Below are 25,747 nucleotides of genomic sequence, written 5' to 3' on the forward strand. Positions count from 1 at the left end.
CGCGCGCCGCCACAGCTTAGGCGCGATGGTGCAGAGACCTGTAGGGGTCATCGACGTCCGTGACGTCTGGCGCGGATTCAAATTCCACGGCGCGCGGTACCACAGGGTGGTCTGCTGAAGAGCTCCATGTTGAAAAACGTACGATGAACAGTCTACTCCGAAAGACTTGTGCGTGCACCAGCATTGTGCTCTTTTGGCGTAGATACCACAGATCACCATCTATCCTACTTTACAGAGCGGACAAGCCGACGAACCCCATGTTCTATGAAGAGTCGTGGACGTCCAACCATATAGCGCCTAGTGTCCTTCTATCTCTTTCCGTAGATGCTCACGACAGTAGCACGTGAACATTCGACGAGCTTCGCCGTTATCGAGATACTCGTTCGCAAGTTGTGCGTTATAATAATCTGCCTTTTGTCAAAGTCGCTTATCTCAGTGGATTTCCCCATTTGCAGCTCGTATCTGCGCTAGGGTGATTCACCGTCCGTGTCTGCTTCACTTACAAACAATGAAGCGCCAAAGAAACTGGCATCGGCATGCGTATTTAAATATGGAGATATATAAACAGGCAGAATACGGCGGTGCGGTCGGCAACGCCTGTATAAGACAAGTGTCTGGCGCAGTTGTTAGATCGGTTACTGCTGCTACAATGGCAGGTTATCACGATTTAAGTGAGTTTGAATGTGATGTTACAGTCGGCGCACGAGGAAGCGATGAAGTGAGTATTTTCCCATACGACCATTTCACGAGTGTACCGTGAATATCAGGAATTCAGTGGAACATCAAATCTCTGACATCGCTGCGAGCGAACAAAGATCCTGCAGGAACAAGATCAACGACGACTGAACGTAATCGTTCAACGTGACAGAAGTGCAACCCTTCCGCAAATTGCTGCAGATTTCAGTCCTGGGCCATCAATAAGCGTCAGCGTGCGAACCATACAACGAAACATCATCGATAAGGGCTTTCGGAGCTGAAGGCCCACTCGTGTACCCTTGATGACTGCACGACACAAAGCTCTACGCCTCGTCTGGGCCTGTGAACACCGACATTGGGCTGTTGATGACTGGAAACATGTTGCCTCGTCGGACGAGTCTCGTTTCAGATTGTATCGAGCGGATGGTCGTGAACGGGTATGGAGACAATCTCATGAATCCATGGACCTTGCATGTCAGCGGGGCTGTTCAAACTGACAGTGGCTCTGTAATAGTGTGGGACGTGTGCCGTTGGAGTGATATGAGACCCATGATACGTTTACATACGATTCTGACAGGTGACACACACGTCGTGAGCATTCTGTCGGATCACTGTCATCCTTTCATGTCCAATGTGCATTCCGTCGGACTTGTGCAATTCCAGCAGGACAATGCGACACCCTGCACGTCCAGAATTGATACAGAGTGGCTCCTGGAACACTCTTCTGATATTAAACAATTTCGCTGGCCACTAAACTCCGAGACACGAACATTATTATGCATATCTGGGATGCCTTCCAATGTGATGTTCAGAAGAGATCTCCACCCCCTCGTACTCTTACGGATTTATGGACCGCTCTGCAGGATTCATGGTGTCATTTCCCTCCAGCACCACTTGAGACATTAGTCGAGTCGATGCCACGTCGTGTTGCGGCACTTCTGCGTGCTCGTATGGGCCCTACACGATATTAGGCAGGTGCGCCAGTTTCTTTCGCTCTTCAGTATACTTCTGCTTCCGCGTCACACCGCCGCAAAGCCACTTGGCGGACTCCAATGTCGCGGTGAGCAGTGGTTATAATGTTTTGGTTGATCGGAGCATATTTCAACACACAAATCTACTGTTATCAAATGGTTCAAATGGCTCTGAGCACTATGGGACTTAACTTCTGAGATCATCAGTCCCCTGGAACTTAGAACAACTCAAACCTAACTAACCTAAGGACATCACACACATCCATGCCCGAAACAGGATTCGAACCTGCGACCGTAGCGATCGCGCGGTTCCAGACTGTAGCGCCTAGAACCGCTCGTCCACCCCGGGCGGCTCTACTGTTATCAACTGACGTTGCAGATTCAGCAAAGGTTATATATTACTTTGACTATTTCTTATTAGATGTAGAACAAATTAATATCTGAATCCTCTGTCCGTGAACGGCACCTGTTCCTATTTCCTGTATCCGATAAAAAATCACAAAGCGTGCAAAGGAAGTTGTACAGTCACGACTGGTACTGATAGAGGGAAGTTTGACAGCACAGTGGTACGTGACGGGTGTCCTGCGACACCCCTCGTGTGACAGGATTGTGGTGCCATTTCTCAACAAAACAATGCTCGCTCACACTTGACACGTGTCTCAACGACCTGACTGATACTGAGGTACTGTCGAGCCAGAGCTGTCTCCGATGGAGCCACGTCAGACGTCATCTCCATTCCCTTGATATAACAGCTTATGCCATGCTTCTCAACCGAATCAGTGCATGCATCCAGCTAGAGGAGGTGCAACTTCGTACTGACTCATACTACCAAGTTCTTTGTAAATTTGGCTCGATATTGTAATCGCTGAAATAACCTCACGTACACTCTCAAACTGTGAAATTTCATTTCGTTTCTGCTTACCATTCCGAGTGCTTTACTTTTTTGTCAGGCAGTGTATAACAATAAAACAATGTTGAAAAGAATGATTACTGATTAGGAAGCGTATGGAATAAGACTGTTGGCTATGAGTGTTACTGATACAAACATGAAGAAACATAACTGAAGCTGGTTTGGTATTAGCAGTTTTTAGATATTGCCGTCTAGTTCGGACTACTCTGAGTCTGCGGTATATTTATCATGCACCGAAAGAACGTAACAGCGGACAAATGAAGTGCTATCTGTCCAGATGATTTTAGTCAAGTGAAAAAAAAACACATAATATAGGTCACATAATAAGGAAGAACGTGGAAGATTACAGTTAAGTTTCCCTGAAAAAGTCACACCTGAATTCCTGGAGCTGTCTCTCCCTGAGTTTCCCAGCGTTCAGAGCTATCGTTTCTTGTTTCACCAGCGTCCCTTTTGTCATGTCTCGGAGATCCATTGCCTCTTTGTTTATCTCCTGCAAAAATATTAACAGAAAATTTTTATCATATCTCTTTTTAAAACTTGACAATAAACATCATTTCATGAATTCAATAGTAATAGTAAATGACTTTCTGAAATAGTAGAAACCATTGACAACTTGGTGATTACCACGAACAAAGTAAAAAGTCAGCAATATTAATGAGTAGTTGATTTATCTTATGTATTATGAAGAAGAGAAACAGGAGCGGGACGATCTGAAATAAGTTTAAATGCCGAAAGGGAAATATTTGCTGCTATATGACAAAAATTGTGGACGAAAAAATAACAGGATTTCAGAAACATTCTGGTACAAAAACACTTAAGTCAAACAGACAATGAAAGGTTACTAAGAACAACAGAAAAAACTGAGCTTTCTATTTCAGAGTCAGTTCTTCATGCTCTAAACGAAAAATTAAGATTCCCTTGAAAAACAGGATCACAAAAATTAAGAATAATTTTGTGACTGATTGAATGGCTATCACTGTTTGTGGAGAAACAGAATTTCAAGCTCCGTCTGCACAACAGCCGTCACTGCCGCCTACGCAAGACTCTGCGAAAATTTGATGACTAAAATGGGTTTCAATGTGTGGTAACATATGTTCCAAAGCAGCTTCTTTGTGACGTGAGAACTACGAACTTTTGTGTGCTGTGAATGGTATTGGTCATAGCAGTTACAGAATTAGTGTGCAGTGCATTAGGTTGTCTACCGGATACTCCTCCGTCAGAGATAGATGAAGATGGAGAACCCTACAGTTTTCCACAAGTCACCAAGTACAACAACGTTCAGGATGAAGATGGTATATGTTACTGGTATCAAGGAGTCACCAGCGAACGTTAACAGAGCACGAGAATAAACCCTCAGTGATCGGCAGCCTCCAAAATTGAAGGAGATAGGCACAAACAAGAACGGATCAACTCTGGCGCATATGTCGTCAAAACTCAGCCACATATCGTAAAACCTGTTTCTGAAACCATATTCTAACGCAAGCTGAAGATATGTCATTGAGTGTCAGTTACCAAATGTACTCACAACTTACCACAAAGCAAGTGATGCAAGTCCATAGAACATAGCCTAACAATGACGTCACCCTATTTCAGGCCAGATGTATGTACTGCGTGACCCTAAAACGCTTATGCATTAGTCTGTCTACTTTCCACCATCAAATATGCGTATATCGATGTAATGGAACAAGCCACAGTGTCATATAATTCCGTTATTACTATATAAGAACGAATTACGGTCTCATGTAATGTAGATATTGCAGGGGACCAAGCATATTCCATGGATCTGATGTTAGTCGGTACCACGGATGACGTTTCCCAAGATGAAACTGCCCCAGACCGCACTGCAGTCTACTCAAACGTGCTTTAATTAACATAAACTACAACACTTCCCTATGAGGAATTACGTGAAAGTTCCCAAATATGTTTATTATTTGTATTTACGTTTTAGATATTAATATATAGCTCCAAACGTGCTGATGACGTTACTTGCACTGAAAACTTGTTAATAATAATTTCAATATCATTCTATTCATCAATAAATTCTAATTACACATTTTAGTTACTGTTAGTACTTATTGGTAAAAAGGATGAGCCAGTCAAAAGTACACCGTGAGAGGGCAGGCGTCAGAGAGCTAAGATAGCTCATTACTAGTCGACGATCGGTTTCCGATGAGGTAATACATGAATCCATACACCACATCTGATCACATGTAAAGGCGAACCAGTTTGTTGAAAAATTGCCTCGGATGATGTTCTTGTGCGATGGTGTGTTAATCCAACGCAGTCTACGGTCGCCGGCAGCGGTGGCCGAGCGGTTCTAGGCGCTTCAGTCCGGAACCGCGCAACTGCTACGGTTGCAGGTTCGAATCCTGCCTCGGGCATGGATGTGTGTGATATCCTTAGGTTAGTTAGGTTTAAGTAGTTCTAAGTTCGAGGGGACTGATGATCTCAGATGTTAAGTCCCATAGTGCTCAGAGCCATTTGAACCAGTCTACGGTCGGTTTTCAGGGTAGCAACACGCTTACTAGTGTGTGAAGTGCATCTTCGCTTAAAGAGAGAACTAACTGTTAAATCTGCTGCGGAAAAGATACTTGTGCGATCTCACGCGAATTCTAAGATCGTGCGAAGAATTTTCTGACTTTTGCGGTGGTCGAGAACTAATGATTAATGACCGGAAATCTTGTATGAACGACACACTGGCTCTAGAAACTGTTTTAATAACTTTGTTTGGCAATTAAACCTACCCACGTGCCACAGTATTATGCATGGTTTATCGCACAAGCGTTAGAGTTCGCGACCAACGAAGAAGAAACCAATTGGGGCAACGTCTATGAGACGCTAGGTAAGCAAGTTGACTACAGTTCAGTTGCGAGAAGTGGGAGGCGCACACACTGGACTTTCACCTGCAAACCACACGTAGCATCGCTGTGCGTCCCCGTGTACATATTGTAGCAGACGATATTTCCAACATTCATTCCTTTGTTAGCTGTCATAGTGCTACAAATGCTGGTCAGATTATCTCCGAAGTCGTTTATATAAATCAGGAGGCAACAGAGGAACTATAACATTTTCTAGGCGAATGCAAGCTATTACTTCTGATTTACTTGATCACTTTCCGTCAATCAATATGAGCTGTGACCTTTCTGGCAGGAAATCATGAGTACCATCGGACGACTGAGACGATACGGCGTAGGCATTCAGTTTGATTAGAGGTGTTTTGTGAGGAACGGTGTCAAAAGGCTTAGGTAAATCCGAAAATATGGAATAAATTTGACATCCCCCTGTCGATAGCACTCCTTATTTCATAAGAGTAAAGAGCTAGTTGTGTTTCACAGGACTATATTTTCTGAATCCCTATTGGCTATTTGTCGATAAATCGTTTACTTTGAGGTAATTAATAGTGTTCGAACACAGTATATCTTGCAAAATCCTATTGCAAATCACCTTCCTTTTTTAAGCAATGAGCGCATTTCATTTCTTGAGCACTGGTGTGATCTGTGCAATTGTGCAATCTTTAGATGCGGATCTGGAACAGTGGCTTTGCCTTCATTAAGTGATTTAACCTGTTTCGTTACACCCAGCATATCTACGTCTAAGTTACCCATGTTGGAAGTTGTTCTCAATTCGAATTCTGGAACATTTACTTCATCTTCTTTGGTGAAGGAATTTCACAAAACCGTGTTTAGTAACTCTGATTTAGTGGCAGTATCATCAATAGCGTTACCGTTGCTATCGCGTATTGAAGGTATTGATTGCATCTTGCCGCTGTTATACATTACATACAACCAGAATCTCTTTTGAGTTTATGCCAGATACGAGGATAGTGTTTCGTTGTGGAAACTATTAAAATTCGCACTGAATTTCAAGTTTCTGTAAAACATTGCCAGTTTGGGCATTTTGAGTTCTTTTAAATTTGGTATGCGTTCTTGTTGCTTCTGCAACTGTGTTCTGACCTGTTTTGTGTACCATGGTGGATCAGTACCATCTCTTATTAATTATTTGGTATATATCTCATAACTGCCGTCGATAATATTTCTTTGAATTTAATCCACATGTGGTCTATGCTTACATAGTCGGACTGGAAGGAGTGGAGACTGTCTCTTAGGAAGGCGTAAAGCGAATTTTTATCTGCCTCTTTAATTAGATACATTTTGCGTTTATTTTTGGTGGATTTAGATGTTACGGTTTTTAGTCGACCTACAACGACTTTGTGGCAACTAATCCCTGTATCTTTCATGCTGCTTCCTATTTAGTCGGGATTATTTGTTGCTAAGAAGTCAAGTATGTTTTCGCAATCATTTACACTTCGAAAGGGCTCCTGAACTAACTGGTCAAAATAATTTGCGGAGAAAGCATGCAGGATGATTTCTGACGATGTTTTACAGCTTTGAAATGTATTTACGCCAAAATATTGAGGGTAGACTGAAATGACCACCAGCTATTAGTGTATGAGTCGGACACGTATCCTCCCTTATGGTGGACAGATATGGCCAGAATTTTGACGATGAGTATGCCTGCCTTCACGTTTCCGTGTTGGGACACTGTCACATACAAATGCACATAATTCTAGATATTGCCAGATTCGACCGGTTGGTCAAATGAAGGCCTGCTGATAACGCTGTCTCACACAAGTACGCGGAATCTCAGTGTTCTTCATAGTTATCACGCAATATCTGACACTATGCAAGCCCTTTGTATACTCTACTATGCCTGGTAACAACATCAAACAGGAACAACACTATTGCACTCTGGTAGACGTTATTTCACCCACAAATAATTGCTACTCAACTCATTTACATACCCGCGGATGGGGAGTACATATACGAAGCTACACTGCATCTGACCATGTCTTTTAGTAGCTTTATTTTTTGGCAAACATTGTACATATACTAGTTTGCATAAATTACAGAAAAATCACAAAATCAGCAATATCTGGATAAAACACAAAGCATTTAATTCTAATGCTGAGTGAGTTGTGGTCACAGTGGTGTTGCACGAAACAGCTGCACGCAAACTAGCGGTGCTGCAGTTTGGGATTTACGTAAATTAGGTTCAGAAGAAGTTAACAAGTGGTTAAATATTCGTCCCTCTGTTTTATTTAGACAGTAGTAACAAACAATCAAGGACATGGTCAGATGTCAATGTAACTTCGTGCACATACAGATAGGCTTGGGGTGGATTGGGCCTGGGCGTCGAGACCTCGTGTTAAATAAAGTCTATTCCGCTCACTGTCTCCCTGCTTTTACATCAGAGCGTTCTTTAAGTATTTTTGCTAACGCCACATTCCATGCGGAGCTCAGCAGCAAACCGTTGTCCCAACTGACAAGCTCGTCACGTACCTTTATTTTCAGTGCCTCTCTGATGACAGACTCTGAGAACCGTTGGCGGGGTATTCCTTGGTGGGAGCCCCACAGTCGGCCGCAACATCCATTCCGTAGGCACGCGACTGGCCCATACATTGAGCCCTTGGCAGAGGAGTCTATAGTCCAGCGGCTATAAAGAAACCAACTGGAAATGAACCTGACACTTTGCCTGAAGATGATGGGTAGGAAATTCGTCGAAACGTTGCCACAATATGACGCCATGACTCGACCAATGAGTAGATACGAGTTCATCAATAAAATTCGCTGAGAAGGGCTGCATTCCTGTATACGGGCTGTATGAAAAAGAATCATCCGATTTTAAAAAATCATAACACTTATATTAATTGAGATATGTGCGTGAACAACGTACTGTTCGAAAGAGCAAACTCTCGAGTTTTACGTGGTTCCCACTACGTGTGCGACCATTTCAGTTCTAGTAAAAATCGTGTCGGGACAACAGAAAGCATTTTGTGTTCTACGTTTTGTGCAGTATGGGCCAATAATAACTGTTCAGCGTCACTTTCGTACTAGACATGGTGTGGATCCTCCTGCAGCACAGAGCATTAGACGACGGCATTAACAATTCCGAGAAACAGGTCGTTTGTGTAAAGGCAAATCGCCGGACCGTCCACGAGTGTCTGACACAGACGTCGAACGCATCCGCCATAGTTTCACAAGGATTCCGCAGAAATCCGTTCGCCGTGCAGCTCGACAGCTGAAAATGCCTCCGATCCGTCTGGCGTGTGTTGCGTCGACTTTTACACATGAAACAATACAAAATTCAGCTACCGCAAGCTCTTCATGAAGGTGACAAGCAACAACGTGTCGAGTTCTGTAATTTCGTTCTTGGCAAAAAAGAGCATGACAGTTTTCTTCCATGCATAGTGTTTAGTGACGAGGCAACATTCCATTCAAATGGAAAGGTGAACCGTCATAATGTGAGAATATAGGATACGGAACAACCACATGAAGTTGTACAAAACGAGAGGGTCTCTCCAAAATTTAATGTGTTTTGTGCACTTTCACGGGAAAATGTGTATGGTCCATTTTTATTGGTCGAGAACACCGTTACAGGAAGCACATATCTCGATATGCTTGAGAACTTCTCCCCCACAGTTGGAGACTGATTCGAACGACTTCATTTACCAAATGGATGGGAAACTGCCACTCTGGCATGTGGAAGTGCGGGAATTTTTAAATCAAAGGATTGCTGAATGGTGGATCGGTCACAGTGAATCAATTGATTAAATCTTACATTACTGGCCTCCGAGGTCACCGGACCTGACTGTATGTGATTATTTCTTGTGGGGGTTTATAAAAGACTCTGCTTATGTGCCCCTATTACAAGCAACAATGAATTAGCTGAGATATTGCATAACAGCGGCTGTGGAAGCTGTAACTTAAGACATGCTCGCTGCAGTGTGGGAACAATTTGAATACTTCAGTGACGTATGCTGTACATCTCAAGGGGGACACATTGAACACCTTGAAAAGGTACGAAAAAAACTTTGAGTTCCCTGTTCATCAAGACACAAAATTCATTGTATAGGTTTATTACACTACTGGCCATTAAAATTGCTACACCACGAAGATGACGAGCTACATACTCTAAATTTAACCGACAGGAAGAAGATGCTGTGATATGCAAATGATTAGCTTTTCAGAGCATTCACACAAGGTTGGCGCCGGTGGCGACACCTACAACGTGCTGACATAAGGAAAGTTTCCAACCGATTTCTCATACACAAACAGCAGTTGACCGGCGTTGCCTGGTGAAACGCTGTTGTGATGCCTCGTGTAAGGAGGAGAAATGCGTACCATCACGTTTCCGACTTTGATAAAGGTCGGATTGTAGCCCATCGCGATTGCGGTTTATCGTATCGTGACATTGCTGCTCGCGTTGGTCGAGATCCAATGACTGTTAGCATAATATGGAATCGGTGGGTTCAAGAGGGTAATACGGAACGCCGTGCTGGATCCCAACGGCCTCGTATAACTAGCAGTCGAGATGACAGGCATCTTATCCGCACGGCTGTAACGGATCGTGCAGCCACGTCTCGATCCCTGAGCCAACAGATGGGGACGTTTGCAAGACAACAACCATTTGCACGAACAGTTCGACGACGTTTCCAGCAGCATGGACTATCAGCTCGGAGACCATGGCTGCGGTTACCCTTGGCGCTGCATCACAGACAGGAGCGCCTGCGATGGTATATCAACGACGAACCTGGGTGCACGAATGGGAAAACGCCATTTTTTCGGATGAACCCAGGTTCTGTTTACAGCATCATGATGGTCGCATCCGTGTTTGGCGACATCGCGGTGAACGCACATTGGAAGCGTGTATTCGTCGCCGCCATACTGACGTATCACCTGGCATGATGGTATGGGGTGCCACTGGTTACACGTGTCGGTCACCTCTTGTTCGCATTGACGGCACTTTGAACAGTGGGCGTTACATTTCTGATGTTTCACGACCCGTGGCTGTACCCTTCATTCGATCCCTGCGAAACGCTACATTTCGGCAGGATAATGCACGACCGCATGTTGCAGGTCCTGTACGGGCCTTTCTGGATACAGAAAATGTTCGACTGCTGCCCTGGCCAGCACATTCTCCAGATCTCTCACCAATTTAAAACGCCTGGTCAATGGTGGCCGAGCAACTGGCTCGTCACAATACGCCAGTCATTACTCTTGATGATCTGTGGTATCGTGTTGAAGCTGCATGGGCAGCTGTACCTGTACACCCCATCCAAGCTCTGTTTGATTCAATGCCCAGGCGTATCAAGGCCGTTATTACGGTCAGAGGTGGTTGTTCTGGGTACTGATTTCTCAGGATCTATGCACCCAAACTGCGTGAAAATGTAATCACATGTCAGTTCTAGTATAATATATTTGTCCAGTGAATACCCGTTTATCATCTGCATTTCTTCTTAGTGTAGCAATTTTAATGGCCAGTAGTGTAGTTTCAGGAATGTAGACGTTCCAAATCGGATGATTCTTTTTGATACACCCTGTACAATGAGGTGGAAAAAGTCATGAGATGCCTCCTAATATCGTGTCGGACCTCCATTTGCAACAACTCTACGTAGCATGGTCTCAACAACTCGCTGGAAGTAGCCTGAAGAATTACTGAGCCATGCTGCATCTATAGTCGTCCATAACTGCTGAAGTGTTCTCAGTGCAGGAGTTTCTGCAGGAACTGACCTCTAGACTATGTATATAAACGTTCGATGGGATTAATGTTGGGCGATCTGGATGGTCAAATCATTCGCTCGAATTTTCCAGAACATTCTTCAAACCAATCATGAACAATTGTGGCCCAGTGACATGACATCGTTGTTTGGAAAAATGAAGTCCACGAATGACTGCAAATTGCGTTCAAATAGTCGTACATAACAATTTCCAGTCAATGATCAGCACCCAGTCCATTCCATGTAGACACAGCCCACACCATTATGGAGCCACTACCTGCTGTACGGTGACTTGTTGACAACTTAGGTCCATGGTTTCGTCGGATCTGCCACACTTGAACAGTGTCAGCAGCTCTTACGAACTGAAATCGGCACTCATCTGACCAGGCCACGGTTTTCCAATCGTCTAGGGTCCAACCGATATGGTCACAGGGCCAGAAGAGGCGCTGCAGGCAATGTCATGATGTTAGCAAAGGCACTCGCCTCAGTCATCTGCTGCTATAGCCCATTCACGCCAAATTTCGCCGCAGTGTCCTAACAGATACGTTCGTCGTACGTTCCACAATGATTTCTGCGGTTATTTCACACAGTGTTGCTTGTATGCTAGCACTGACACCTCTACACAAAAGCTGCTGCTCTCGGTTGTTAAGTGAAGGCCATCGACAACTGCGTTGTCCGTCATGAAAGGTAATGGCAGAAATTTGGTATTCTCGGCACAGTCATGACACTGTGGATTTCGTAATTTTGAATTCCCAACCGATTTCCGAAATGGAATGTCCTATGCGTCTAGATCCAACTACCATCCCTCGTTCAGAGTATGTTTATTCCCGACCATAATCGCGTCGGAAACCTTTGCACTTGAGTTACCTGAGTACCAATAATTTTTTTCACGTCAGTGTATAAAATAACCATATAACTGGCTACATAGTTGGGCAGCTAGATGTCAAAAAAATACAAATAAAAAACTGGGAGCGCCAGAGTCAAAAGCCGCATCTGCCCAAATTCGGATGTAGGTCTTCTGAAGGAATGATGGACGACATGCTCACCGTAGACTGGAGACAAGCCTGAAACTGGTGAAGGATGAGGGGAGGGGGGGGGGGGGGGGATGGGTGATTAACCGTGCCCTGACAAATGAACTACCCGACTTTCGCTTTAAGACATTTAGGGAAATCACAGAAAAAATAAACCTGGATGGGTAACTGGAAATCTGAATTGCTGCCTTATGCCCTCCCGAATGCGAGCCGCCATTGGTTTGCCACTGCGCTACCTCGCTTAGGTTACGTCTTCTGAGGTTTCCCGATTTCGCTCACGACGAATGTCGAATAAGTTTCTTTGAACGCGATATGGCCGAATTGCTCCTTCATCCTTGCACATTCTGAGATTGTGCCTATTTCTAAACACCTCGTCGAAGGGACGTCAAACCATAATCTAAAGCTGGTGCTGTATGCTTAGCCACAACAACCAGGGGAGGAAATACGACAAATATGTTATTTGCCCTTCTTTTAATCTACTCGGTTCTTTCTTCCCTTCGACCATAAGAAATGTCGCAGCTCTGACGTGATATTTGTGCGAAGTGTAAGTAACGCAAGTAGCACGACGGTGTGACGTGGGACGTAATGACAGAGAAAAGTTTCGTAAACATATGAGGTGAACGTGCAGCACAGTCTGTGTTTGCGAACTGTGGATCAGCCATGTGGTAATGTTAAGGAGGGCAGCGGTAGCCTCACTGCTTCCTGACATCCCTCCTGCAAGATAACGTAATACCTCTTACTGTCATTTAAAATATTTAGCAACGAGCAAAAATTTTACTACCATTCAGATTTTCTAGTGATTGACGTCTAGTCCTAGAATTTACACTAATTTTTTATTTCACAAAGGAACCTCAGCAATCGAAGAGCAATATTATTCCCAATGGAGCCGTTCGAGGATTTGGCCACTAGACCAGTGACTCCCAAAGTGGTCTTCATCGACCCCCTGGGGACGACTCAACCTGAAAGGGGTTCACATCAGCGGAAAAACAAATTTTGGGGGGGGGGGTCTACGAAAGTGAGTACCATTTGGGCAGGTCGCAAACAAAATTCCGAATTCTTCTCACAGAGCTGAAGCTTGTTATTGTTTTCATCGGCTAAAAGACAGGGTGGAGCAACCTTTTTTTTCGCTGTCCTGCCCTCAACATTCAGCGACATTACTAATTACTTTTAGTTCCACTCTGTAAAGTACCGCCCCTTACCCTTCTCCGAGGTATGGGAAGACTATCTGGCGCTGCCTGAGACGGGCCAGAAACCGCTTCGTCACTCATCTAGAGGTATTTAATTTGCGACACAACACAGGACGTCACTTAAGCAAGGTTCTGTGTTACATCCCTGATGTTGGCAGCGGCCGGACACGAAACTTGAGCAGGCCGAAGTCAATCGACTTCTGCCGATCCAGAATTAGGGATCCCTCGTTCGTTACTTTCTGAACAGACTACAGTCACGTGCTATACAAATTTAGGTGAATCTATGTCATGTTGTTTGGGAGTGCCAATGTTGAAACCATATGGTGTAGTTATCTGCAAACGACCCACGTCTCCATACAGCTGGACAAGTCGACTTCACCTGGTAATGAATAGCTATTATTGGAATACATTCGTTTTGTTATGGATCAAGAAATCCATGAATAATTGTTTTCTCGAGAAATATGACAACAAACACTAAAGGTGAATCAATATTTAATGTTTTGAAAGATTATTTCATATAAAAGCGATTCCTTTATCAAATTTAATAACAGCGGCAGCAAATGAAGTAGCTGCCATGTTTCTGCGCTTTAAAACAGAATGTAACTGAGATGTTTGCACTACACTGAGTAATCCATCATCAACACTTAGTTGCTAAAAATCTGAGTGGTGGATTACATCAATCTCTTCAGTTTGATATTAACACAGTAAATAAAATTCGAAGCCACGTCTTCAGTTCTTTTGCGCAGTTATGTGAAGAAAATTACGAGAAACTGGCCTGATTATTCCTTCATACTAGAGCATGCAGGTTGTCGAAAGCTTAGTTCGGCAAGCTTTTTGTCATTTGTTGAGATAGTTTTAGAGATTTGGGATGATAAAGATCCAATTTTAAAAGAAAATTTAATCAAATGGAAACTAGATTGTTCACTTAAGGGATTTTTTTACCAAGTTTAACGACGTTAGCTTGTAGCTACAAGATGACAGACAAAATTTGATAAAAGCAAAGTCCATCATTTCAGCTTTTCTTGTCAAAATAAACTAATGAAGCAAAACATTGGTGCGAATTTTCTCAGTTTCACAATTTGTCACAGATAAACTGCCAGAATGATGTTTCAACCTACGTTCAAAATTTAAATGTCCTTCACACAGACTTTGAAACTATGTTTGAGGATGTTTTGACTATGGAAATATCACAGTGAATTATCAATCCATACAGTGATATTGAAGACACGCCTGTCATATTACAAGAAGAACTGCCTGTTACATATCGTGTGTTATGGACTATCTTGAGAAAGTTTTTCATAGTTTTTCCATCTTCATACTTCGTGGAAGGCGTTTAAGAACAGTTGCCAATCCTCTTAGAAAAAATAAGAAATATTGATAACCACTTACCGAGAAGATTTAAGGTCAAACGTAACTTAAAGTAAATACTGAGAATTTGCTAATAAAGTGTCAGGTTCATCCGTCCTCTTAAAAGTATGTATTAATTTTTGTATATTTGCATTTTGTGTCGTTCAAATTAATAAATATGTAAAACTTAGCATTTTTTACAGATTTTTACTCTAAACTTATCCAGTTAAACGTATCAAAGTGGGTGGCACTATATCAACTGTCAAAAACACATTTGAAGTTGATGCATTTGTTAACATTCGGTATATGAAAGACAGGGTGTCTACCTAAAACAGAAAAAATTGACATGTGGTCCACGAGACAAAAGAGCTTAGGGACCTCTGTGCTAAACGAATATATGCACACAAACAAAAACTTACCACCAACGATTGCTCCAGCCGACCTCCAACACAACAAGTCGACAGAAGCTGGACACTCCATCGCCGACCTTCATCCGTTTGGTAACAGCTGGGTCTAGGAAATCGGACCCTGTTCAGGAAACTTCCACGTGATATAGGAATGCGGAAGCGCGATTTCCTCTGCATATTCAGGTCCAGACAGCCATATTTAAACTCCCAGAGTCAGTTTGTCATCATTGGGACATCTGGGTTATGCTATAATGCTCAACCTGGGTCTTTCGTCACCATACTTATGACACACCCTGGATCTGAAAAAACCAGGCCACTGGCAGCCTCCATTCTGCCTGCTGCCTCATGGTCTGAGGCACAAACTGAGAGGCAGTCAGCTCTGCACCAGCCCAGCTCCGTGTTCATCAGCCTGGCCAGTTCCACACAACAGGTCTGCCTGGCTCTGTCTACCGTCCCACCACCCTAACCGAGTAGCAGTTGTCTGCTGCAATGAAGAGATAGCAAGGCTGTACACTACCATTTACTTCCTTGAGAAACAGTTGTAGTGACGCATCTTAGGCGCGCGCCTCGCTCCAAGGTTCAACGACCACTGCTTGCCCCCTACCTGCCGCAGACAACAATCTACGTTTGTTTATGAATGGAAATAAAGAGCTTTGGCAGCAAAGTGGCTGCCTACATTGTTTTCGCCACCACCCGTCCACCTCCACTTGCCCACACGTTCCTGTCGACACCGCTTACAATAAAATAGTGCTCTCACATCTGATCTGCTACCCGATCTGTTATAGTCAAAGTGTTAGACACGGGAACACCACCAGCTATTCATCAGAGTGCAACCCATAAAACTGAAAATAGGGTGAAGCACAAAAACGGGGTGACCATATATAAAAGCAATTAAAACACGATAAAAGAAGAATGATAAAGGTATGTGGCAAAGTAGGTAGAGTTAATGATCCCCCAGACCAAGCACGCAGCGGGAGACACTCCACCCCTGAAAGTTGTTTAAAGCTTTATATCTGAAAATAAAATCCACTTTATCAGAGAAGACGAAGAACCAGTTCAAACGTCGTCTGCTAGTATGAGCGGCATAGAATCCAGAAGATCACACGTAGCATAGAGAATCGGAGAGAGGGGGCATTCCACCAGGCTATGAGCTACTGTCTGTAAAGCTAAGCAACCACGGCATGGGGATGGCTCGACACAGAAGATAAAACCGTGGGTTAATGTAGTATGATCGATGTGGAGGTGATATAGGACGGTGGATTACTTCTAGGGGCAATGGACGGAGGACAACCATGAAACAGCAGTTTCCTTGATAGTGCAGAGTTTATTACAAGAAGCAGTAGCACACCAGATGTTGTTCTATCTCTGAGTGAGAAGGGGTCTTATTAGCACCCTTAAATCCGCACCTCGGATCGTCAGTGCGAATGTTGGGCGAGTAATCGATTCCCTGGAGAAACTGTTGGCCAGTTCGTTCCCCGGGTGACTCATAATACTTGGGACCCAGAAAAATACAACTGACCTGGCAGTACGATTAGGACCAAAGAGAAGATGACGAATAGCAGATACCATAGGTTGAGAAGAGTAACATCGATCGATAACTTGGAAGCAGCTCATTTTAGCCATTGTTAATAAAAACGTGGTCGAGGGAGATCTGCTTAATAAAATGTAGAGGTCCGTTAATGTCCGTCAGCTCGACCACAAAAACGATATACGTACCCAGAAAAAACTCTTATTCCTGACTAGTGGGAAATGCAAAATGACATCCCGTCCTAGCCATGGTTTTAGAGCCATCAGTGTAAATGACAGTAGCACATTGATACTCATGAAGAAATGAGAGGAACAGACGTCGAAACGTCATGGGGACGATTAAAACTTTAGAGCTTTAAAACAGATTGGTACCCGTTCATGCTCTGAGTATTAATCAAGGGGACAGAGGATGTGGGAAAACACGAGTAGCACATTCTAATATGGTTAGGCAGACGTTCCAGTAGAGAACTGGTAATCCCATCCGAGGGCAGGTATCAGGGGATGGACGCTCCTTGTATGGAAAAAGAGTTTGATAACTTGGATGTATAGCAAATTGCCGGATGGTGACTGCGTAAGTGACCAAGAATTGGTACCGCCAGAGGTGAACTGAGGAGGTAAGATTCCTGCTTCAGCAAGGAGACGGTTTATGGAACTAGTCTGGAAGGCGTCAGTGGCGCGTCTTCCTCAATGATTATGGACTGGGTCCAGCGATTTCAAAGCTGAAGGTGTCCCTGAGAAATGATACAATAATAATAATAATAGTAATAATAATTCCCGTTGAGGCCCGGGAAAAGAATAGGTCTCCGGTATGTTCTGCCAGTCGTAAAAGGCGACGAAAAGAACAAACCACTAATAGGGATAACCCCCCTTTTAGTGTGATTAGTTGGTTCAGGACAGAACTAAAGAAGCCTCGGACAAGCGCCGTAATGGTCGGGGACGACGCTTGAACACTATGCCCGCCCACAATGGTAACGACAGTGCTAGCCAACTCGAAAATGATTTAAATCCAAAGAGAGGTGTTTTGCAGGATATGCTTCTTGCAACCACCCTAGAAGAAAACAATGACAAAGGATGAGATGGTCAGATGAAGTTAATCGACACCTCATGTTCTGTTATTACCAAGCAACAAACCTAGGAACCAACGCAACTGGATACAGATCACAAGTATACACAACATTTATTATCAGATACCCATAATTAAAATTTTTAACAGAACAACGACTAGCTGATCAGATCCGTGTAATAATCAAAAATAACAGGATACCCCAGTCAGAATTAGAAAACATCAAACAACAAGTACAACAAATACTGGAACAAAATAATGTGCAATCAGAAGAAGAAGAAAATACAGTAATGGACTCAAACATCCCAGAGCAAACAAACAAAGAACAACACGCATCAATTAAACAATCAGAGGAAAACGAAATCTTAAGACAGCCAGCAGAACAAGCACAAATAGAACTCGAAGAAACACACATGTTAGATATAGAAGAAAAATTTCAGCTGACATATATAGAATACAAAGACACAAATACAGACATTAGACCATTCTTGCATAGACCGCCAAATAACCCACAAATCGAAACAACAATAAAAACTATCAACACAATCATACACAACAAAATAAATGAAAACACAACTATGGAAGAGTTACAACTACTCGTTTATATAGGAGCACTCACTACACTAAATATACACACTAGGCAGAGATCAGAACCAACCAACACACAGAAGAAACCCACAAAACCAGCACGGCAACACAGGCTACAGATCAGAATAGAAAAACTGAGGAAAGACATCGGACAGCTAACACAATTTATAAGAAATGAAATGTCAGAAAAAAACGAAAAAGGTTAGGTAAAATGTCACAACAAGAAGCGATAGAGCAATTAGATGAAAAGAAGCAGAAATTACAAGCATTGGCCAAACGACTTAGAAGATACAAAGAAAGTGAAAATAGAAGGAAACAAAACCAAACATTCAACACAAACCAAAAGAAATTTTACCAGACAATAGATAACACACACATTAAAATAGACAATCCATCAAACATAACAGACATGGAACACTTCTGGTACAACATATGGTCAAACCCGGTACAACATAACAGGCATGCACGGTGGATACAAGCAGAAACAGACACATACAAGATGATACCACAAATGCCTGAAGTGATAAATTTGCAACATGAAGTCACCCAAGCAATTAATTCTACTCACAATTGGAAAGCCCCTGGAAAAGATAAAATAGCAAATTTCTGGCTAAAGAAGTTCACCTCAACACATTCACATCTAACTAAATTATTTAACAGTTACATTGCAGGCCCATACACATTCCCTGATACACTTACACATGGAATAACTTATCTGAAACCTAAAGATCAAGCAGACACAGCAAACCCAGCCAAATATCGCCCCATAACATGCCTACCAACAATATACAAAATATTAACTTCAGTCATTACACAGAAATTAATGACACATACAACACAGAACAAAATTATAAATGAAGAACAAAAAGCCTGTTGCAAAGGAGCACGAGGATGTAAAGAGCAACTGATAATAGATTCAGAGGTGATATATCAAGCTAAAACTAAACAAAGGTCGCTACACTACACATACATTGATTACCAAAAAGCCTTTGATAGTGTATCCCACTCATGGTTACTACAAATATTGGAAATATACAAAGTAGATCCTAAATTGAGACAGTTCCTAAACATAGTAATGAAAAATTGGAAAACCACACTTAATATCCAAACAAATTCAAATAATATCACATCACAGCCAATACAGATTAAGCGTGGAATATACCAAGGAGACTCATTAAGTCCTTTCTGGTTCTGCCTTGCTCTGAACCCACTATCCAACATGCTAAATAATACAAATTATGGATACAATATTACTGGAACATACCCACACAAAATCACACATTTGTTATACATGGATGATCTAAAACTACTGGCAGCAACAAATCAACAACTCAACCAATTACTAAAGATAACAGAAGTATTCAGCAATGATATAAATATGGCTTTTGGAACAGACAAATGTAAGAAAAATAGCATAGTCAAGGGAAAACACACTAAACAGGAAGATTACATATTGGGTAACCACAGCGACTGCATAGAAGCGATGGAAGAAACAGATGCCTATAAATATCTAGGATACAGACAAAAAATAGGAATAGATAATACAAATATTAAAGAAGAACTAAAAGAAAAATATAGACAAAGACTAACAAATATACTGAAAACAGAATGGACATCAAGAAACAAGACAAAAGCTATAAATACTTATGCTATACCAATACTGACCTACTCATTTGCAGTAGTGAGATGGAGTAACACAGACCTAGAAGCACTCAATACACTTACACGATCAAAATGCCACAAATATAGAATACATCACATACATTCAGCAACTGAAAGATTCACATTAAGCAGAAAGGAAGGAGGAAGGGGATTTATCGACATAAAAAACCTACATTATGGACAGGTAGACAATTTAAGAAAATTCTTTCTAGAACGAGCAGAAACTAGCAAAATACACAAAGCAATCACTCATATAACTACATCGGCTACACCACTGCAATTTAATAACCACTTCTACAACCCTTTAGATCACATAACATCAACAGATACGAAGAAAGTAAATTGGAAAAAGAAAACATTACATGGCAAGCACCCGTATCATCTAACACAGCCACACATCGCTCAAGACGCATCAACGCATGGCTAAGAAAAGGCAATATATACAGTGAGACGAAAGGATTCATGATTGCAATACAGGATCAAACAATAAACACCAGATATTACAGTAAGCATATTATTAAAGATCCCAATACTACAACAGATAAATGCAGACTTTGCAAACAAGAAATAGAAACAGTAGATCACATCACATACAATACTAGCAAATTCAGAATACTCCAGAAGACATGACAATGTAGCAAAAATAATACATCAACAGCTTGCCTTAAAACATAAACTTATAAAACAACACGTTCCCACATACAAGTATGCACCACAAAAAGTACTGGAGAATGATGAATAGAAATTATACTGGAACAGAACCATTATAACAGATAAAACAACGCCACATAACAAACCTGACATCATACTCACCAATAAAAAGAAGAAATTAACACAACTAATCGAAATATCCATACCCAATACAACAAATATACAAAAGAGAACAGGAGAAAAAATTGAAAACTACATCCAACTGGCTGAGGAAGTCAATGACATGTGGCATCAGGATAAAGTTGACATTATACCAATTATACTATCAACTACAGGAGTCATACCACACAATATCCACCAGTACATCAATGCAATACAGCTACATCCAAACTTATATATACAACTACAGAAATCCGTAATTATTGATACATGTTCAATTACCCAAAAGTTCCTAAATGCAATATAACATATACTGTACAGTTAAAAGGAAGTCACGCTTGATCAAGGTCCGTGTCACTTTCCATTTTTGACCAGACATAACGTCTGAGAAAAGAAAGAAATAATAATAATAATGTATGCATAGCCTGTAAACTGACTCATTCCACATCATTTCGATAAAAGAATCGTTCAAATGATCTATGGAGCATGTAAATAACTGAAACTGGTAGCCAGTAGTCCGATCTGGAAAAGGCCAGGGCCTGGTAAATATGGAGTAGATTGGTATGATATGTACCCTATGAGGTATGGGCATGGAAGCAGAGAGCATTAGACTTGATGCAGCTCTTCTTTAGTCGATGAATATAGGATCAGCCATGTCAGTTTTGTAAGGACTGAGCTGCAAAGTCCAAGCACTGGGAACCCAGTAGAATTTTGGATCAGTGTTAATCATGGTACGATGACAGAAATGTATGACTCCCGTTTTTGCAGGAGAGAACTGGAATCCATGGGCAAGAGCTTAGCAGAGGCCCTTCCTTAGGCGCATTGTAGTTGACATTCAGCCAAGGCTATAGACTGGGAACTATCCCAAATGTAAAGGTTGTCGACACACGATACAAGGACGCTCACTTGACCGGCAGATATGACTAGGCCATTGATGGCGATGAATAAGAGTGTAATACTCAGCGTGGAGCCCTAGGGAATACATTTCTCTTGGACCTGTGGGTACCTAAGTGATATACCCTCTCTGCCCCGAAACAACCTGTGGGATGGAAACTGACGAATAAAAATCGGTAGGGAGCATTGAAAGCCCCAGCCATGGAGGGTAAGTAAACTGTGATGGCGAACAGTGTCGTATGCCTTTTGTAGGTAAAAAAACTGTAATGAGATGTTGGCGTTTAGGAAAAGCCTGTCGGTTGCTCTCTACAACCTAACCACTTGGTCGATTGCGGATCGTCCCTCGTGGAAACCACATTGATAGGGGGGAAAAAAGGTCCTGCGATTCGAGAACCTGGCAAAATTGCCAGACTACAATCCTTTTATGCAGTTTGCCAGAGTACGTTGGTGAGGCTAATTGGTAGGAAGCTGTCAATGAATGTGGGGTTCTCGCCCAGATTAAGGGTTGGAACGAAGATACTATGTTGCCACCGTGAAGGGAAAACAGCTTCTAGCCAACTGCAGTTGAAGACCCAGAGAAGATAGAGCCTTTCAGTAATATTCAGATGGTGGAACATCTGATTATGAATTAAATCAGGGTCTGGGGCTGAATTGTGTGATGCATCAAGAGCCTCAAGCAGTTCCCACATAGTAACAGGATCGTTATATAATATGTCTTGCAGCTGGTAAAGGATAAGAGGATGTCTTCAACTTGCCTGTTATGTGTTCAAAAGGCAAGAAAAGGGTGCTGTGTTGTTGCAAAGTGGGTCGCAAGAACCGCTGCCTCGGTAGGAATAGCACCATGAATGAGGAAACCCAGAACAGTTGTTGACCTTTGCTGCCCTGCAGAGCTTGACGCACATCTGCGATAAGAGGCCGTATGTTCCAAAATGTGAAATGCAGTGTTCCCAGAATTTCTTCTCACTGCATTTAATTACATAGGAAGTATGTAGCTAGAGACACTGCAAGGCCCTTCGACGATCCTGAAGAGCTGTCGCAATGTCTTCGGTCCACCATGGCAACGCCCGGCGGCGGAAGGGGCTGTAGAAAGAGAAATAGCAATTCCAGTGGCGTAGATGATCGCGATGGATGTGTCCCGCACAACCACGATGATGCAACTTGACAAAGAGGCATGGTGATGACAGCAGAAGAGTAGTATGAAGATGGCGGCATGGGTGCAATTTTGATATAATACTGATATGCAAATTAATTGAACTGATCAAGTATTTAACCTCCTGACCACTTCCACCGCCAACCCGACCTCGACCGCACCCATCCCAGGATGACGTTATGTGTTTTTCTCAGCATGCGCGTAGGTACCCTCACCACTCACCCTTCCCCACCCTCTCTCCTACCTCCCAAGCCTACCCTTTGTTGTTGTTGTGGTATTCAGTCCTGAGACTGGTTTGATGCAGCTCTCCATGCTACTCTATCCTGTGCAAGCTTTTTCACCTCCCAGTACCTACTGCAACCTACATCCTTCTGAAGCTGCTTAGTGTATTCATCTCTTGGTCTCCCTCTACGATTTTTACCCTCCACGCTGCCCTCCAATACTAAATTGGTGATCCCTTGATGCCTCAGAACATGTCCTACCAACCGATCCCTTCTTCTGGTCAGGTTGTGCCACAAACTTCTCTTCTCCCCAATCCTATTCAATACTTCCTCATTAGTTATGTGATCTACCCACCTAATCTTCAGCACTCTTCTGTAGCACCACATTTCGAAAGCTTCTATTCTCTTCTTGTCCAAACTAGTTATCGTCCATGTTTCACTTCCATACATGGCTACACTCCATACGAATACTTTCAGAAATGACTTCCTGACACTTAAATCAATACTGGATGTTAACAAATTTCTCTTCTTCAGAAACGCTTTCCTTGCCATTGCCAGCCTACATTTTATATCCTCTCTACTTCGACCATCATCAGATATTTTGCTCCCCAAATAGCAAAACTCCTTTACTACTTTAAGTGCCTCATTTCCTAATCTAATTCCCTCAGCATCCCCCGACTTAATTAGACTACATTCCATTATCCTTGTTTTGCTTTTGTTGATGTTCATCTTGTATCCTCCTTTCAAGACACTGTCCATTCCATTCAACTGCTCTTCCAAGTCCTTTGCTGTCTCTGACAGAATTACAATGTCATCGGCGAACCTCAAAGTTTTTATTTCTTCTCCATGAATTTTAATACCTACTCCGAATTTTTCTTTTGTTTCCTTTACTGCTTGCTCAATATACAGATTGAACAACATCGGGGAGAGGCTACAACCCTGTCTTACTCCCTTCCCAACCACTGCTTCCCTTTCATGTCCCTCGACTCTTTTAACTGCCTACCCTGTTGGTGGAAATTTCGAACTTTGGCGAGAATTACGAATTTTGGCGGGAGTTTCAAATTTTGATGGGAATTTCTTTGTCCCAGGCCCATGCTGACGTCCCACCCCACCCGCACCCGAGAACTGGCAGGGAATTATAAATGGGGGTGCCCTTTCTGGGAATCGGACACTGGTCCTTCTGGATGGAAAGCCCAAGTGCACCCCCCAGCACATGGAAATTGTTCAGATGCAGGAGAGGAAGGTTACGTTAGTGTACTTATTTATTTTTGTCGGGAAAATGAAGTAAAGCTCCCGGTCCTAATTAAGTAATTGATCATAAAGATCAGCCCTAATTACAAAACTATACGCATAGCGCTGCGCAAGGACTGCCTAAAATCGGGATACAGCTCAAAAATTGAAGATACCACGCGAGTAGCGTTATCCTGCTGGGAAAAATTTCACAATACTACTTGAAACTAGTGACAGACACACTCAAATTCTACCCTTCACCTACAAGCTGGCGGAAAAAAGGCTGCGCTGTGAAATACTACCTCCATTCTTTTTGGCGAGAAACATGTTCAACTGACGAGATGCTGGTGTTGGACAGAGAGAAGTTTAATAAGTGAATTACCTGTAAGCATACAGTTAGACAGTATATATCGTTGTTTGACGTCAGAGTTCACTACAGATACATGCTACACAATCACCCTGCAGTCCTCGCAATCGAAGCCAATACACACTACCACAACTGATTGGAACATGCAACACTATTCACACCACATTTCGAAATTGTCGTGATAGAATCAGCACTCATAATGAACAGGTCATAATGCAACACATGTACTGGGGAAAATCGTCGTCCTCAAAAGACTGTAGAGGGAGTGGTTGTTAAACGTGCATTCTCCTCAATGGGCGTTCACGAACTAACCAACTTGGGGACAGTCTTACCCCTACCACCTCTCGTTCCTTCCTCCCTCCCTTCCTCTCCTCTGAGTAGGTAGGGATAAAGGCCTGTTCAATCTTGCCGCTGGTGGTCCACCAAGAGATCCTTCTGGTGGTATTGATATACTGCCTCCAGTCTGCAGAAATCAGTCACAGACACGCAAACGGTAAGAAGAGAACGTTTCTTGCAATGTGTTAAATGTATTTCTCGGAAAGACTGCACCCCTCAGGAACAACAACGAAATTCTGGGGAATGTTCCAGATCGCTTTATCACACAGCCAGCTGCTGCCATGCTTTGCGGTGTACCACCCTTCTAGCATGGCAGGAGCTGGCCGAGATCAGTGGCCACCTTCAAGCGACCTTCCTTCCCCAACACAACAGTATGTATAGGCAGCTAAACAATAGGAGATAAAAGGACGGCCGCCCCCAAGTGCAACTTGTTCGTCTAAAATATAGCGACACAGCCCCGCCCCCACATGCCACCCCACTGATTAGGGGGTGACGTCACACAGACTAGGCATGCCCCGACGCCTCCAATAGGTCTGTCGTTCTGTGACGGAGAATATTTTTATTTAATGTCAACGCAACTCTTGTAATCAAGCATCTTTTAAAGGAAAACTCAATCGCGACGATAATAAATGTCCTCTTTCCACGAAGATAGGCGCACTCCATTCTCTTTTAGGTAATGAACAAAATACGTTCGACTGCAGGATACAATTTGCATGTCATTATTTTGCGACATCCAACGAAGTACACCACCACTGATGACAAATGATAAGAGGCCTATACACGTCCATCCTGT

General features: G+C 42.8%; 1 protein-coding gene across 1 annotated transcript in view; it reads right to left on the bottom strand.

Moving 5' to 3' along the window:
• The window catches only part of LOC124555822 (outer dynein arm-docking complex subunit 3), a 314,791-nt gene that overhangs the window by 171,640 nt on the left and 117,404 nt on the right, over positions 1 to 25,747 (bottom strand). Inside the window, exon 6 of the mRNA XM_047129889.1 lies at positions 2,950 to 3,067. Coding sequence (XP_046985845.1) covers positions 2,950 to 3,067 — 118 coding nt within the window. The remainder of the gene's footprint in view (positions 1 to 2,949; positions 3,068 to 25,747) is intronic.

The sequence above is a fragment of the Schistocerca americana genome, chromosome X, assembly GCF_021461395.2.
Source record: "Schistocerca americana isolate TAMUIC-IGC-003095 chromosome X, iqSchAmer2.1, whole genome shotgun sequence".
NCBI lineage: Eukaryota > Metazoa > Arthropoda > Insecta > Orthoptera > Acrididae > Schistocerca > Schistocerca americana.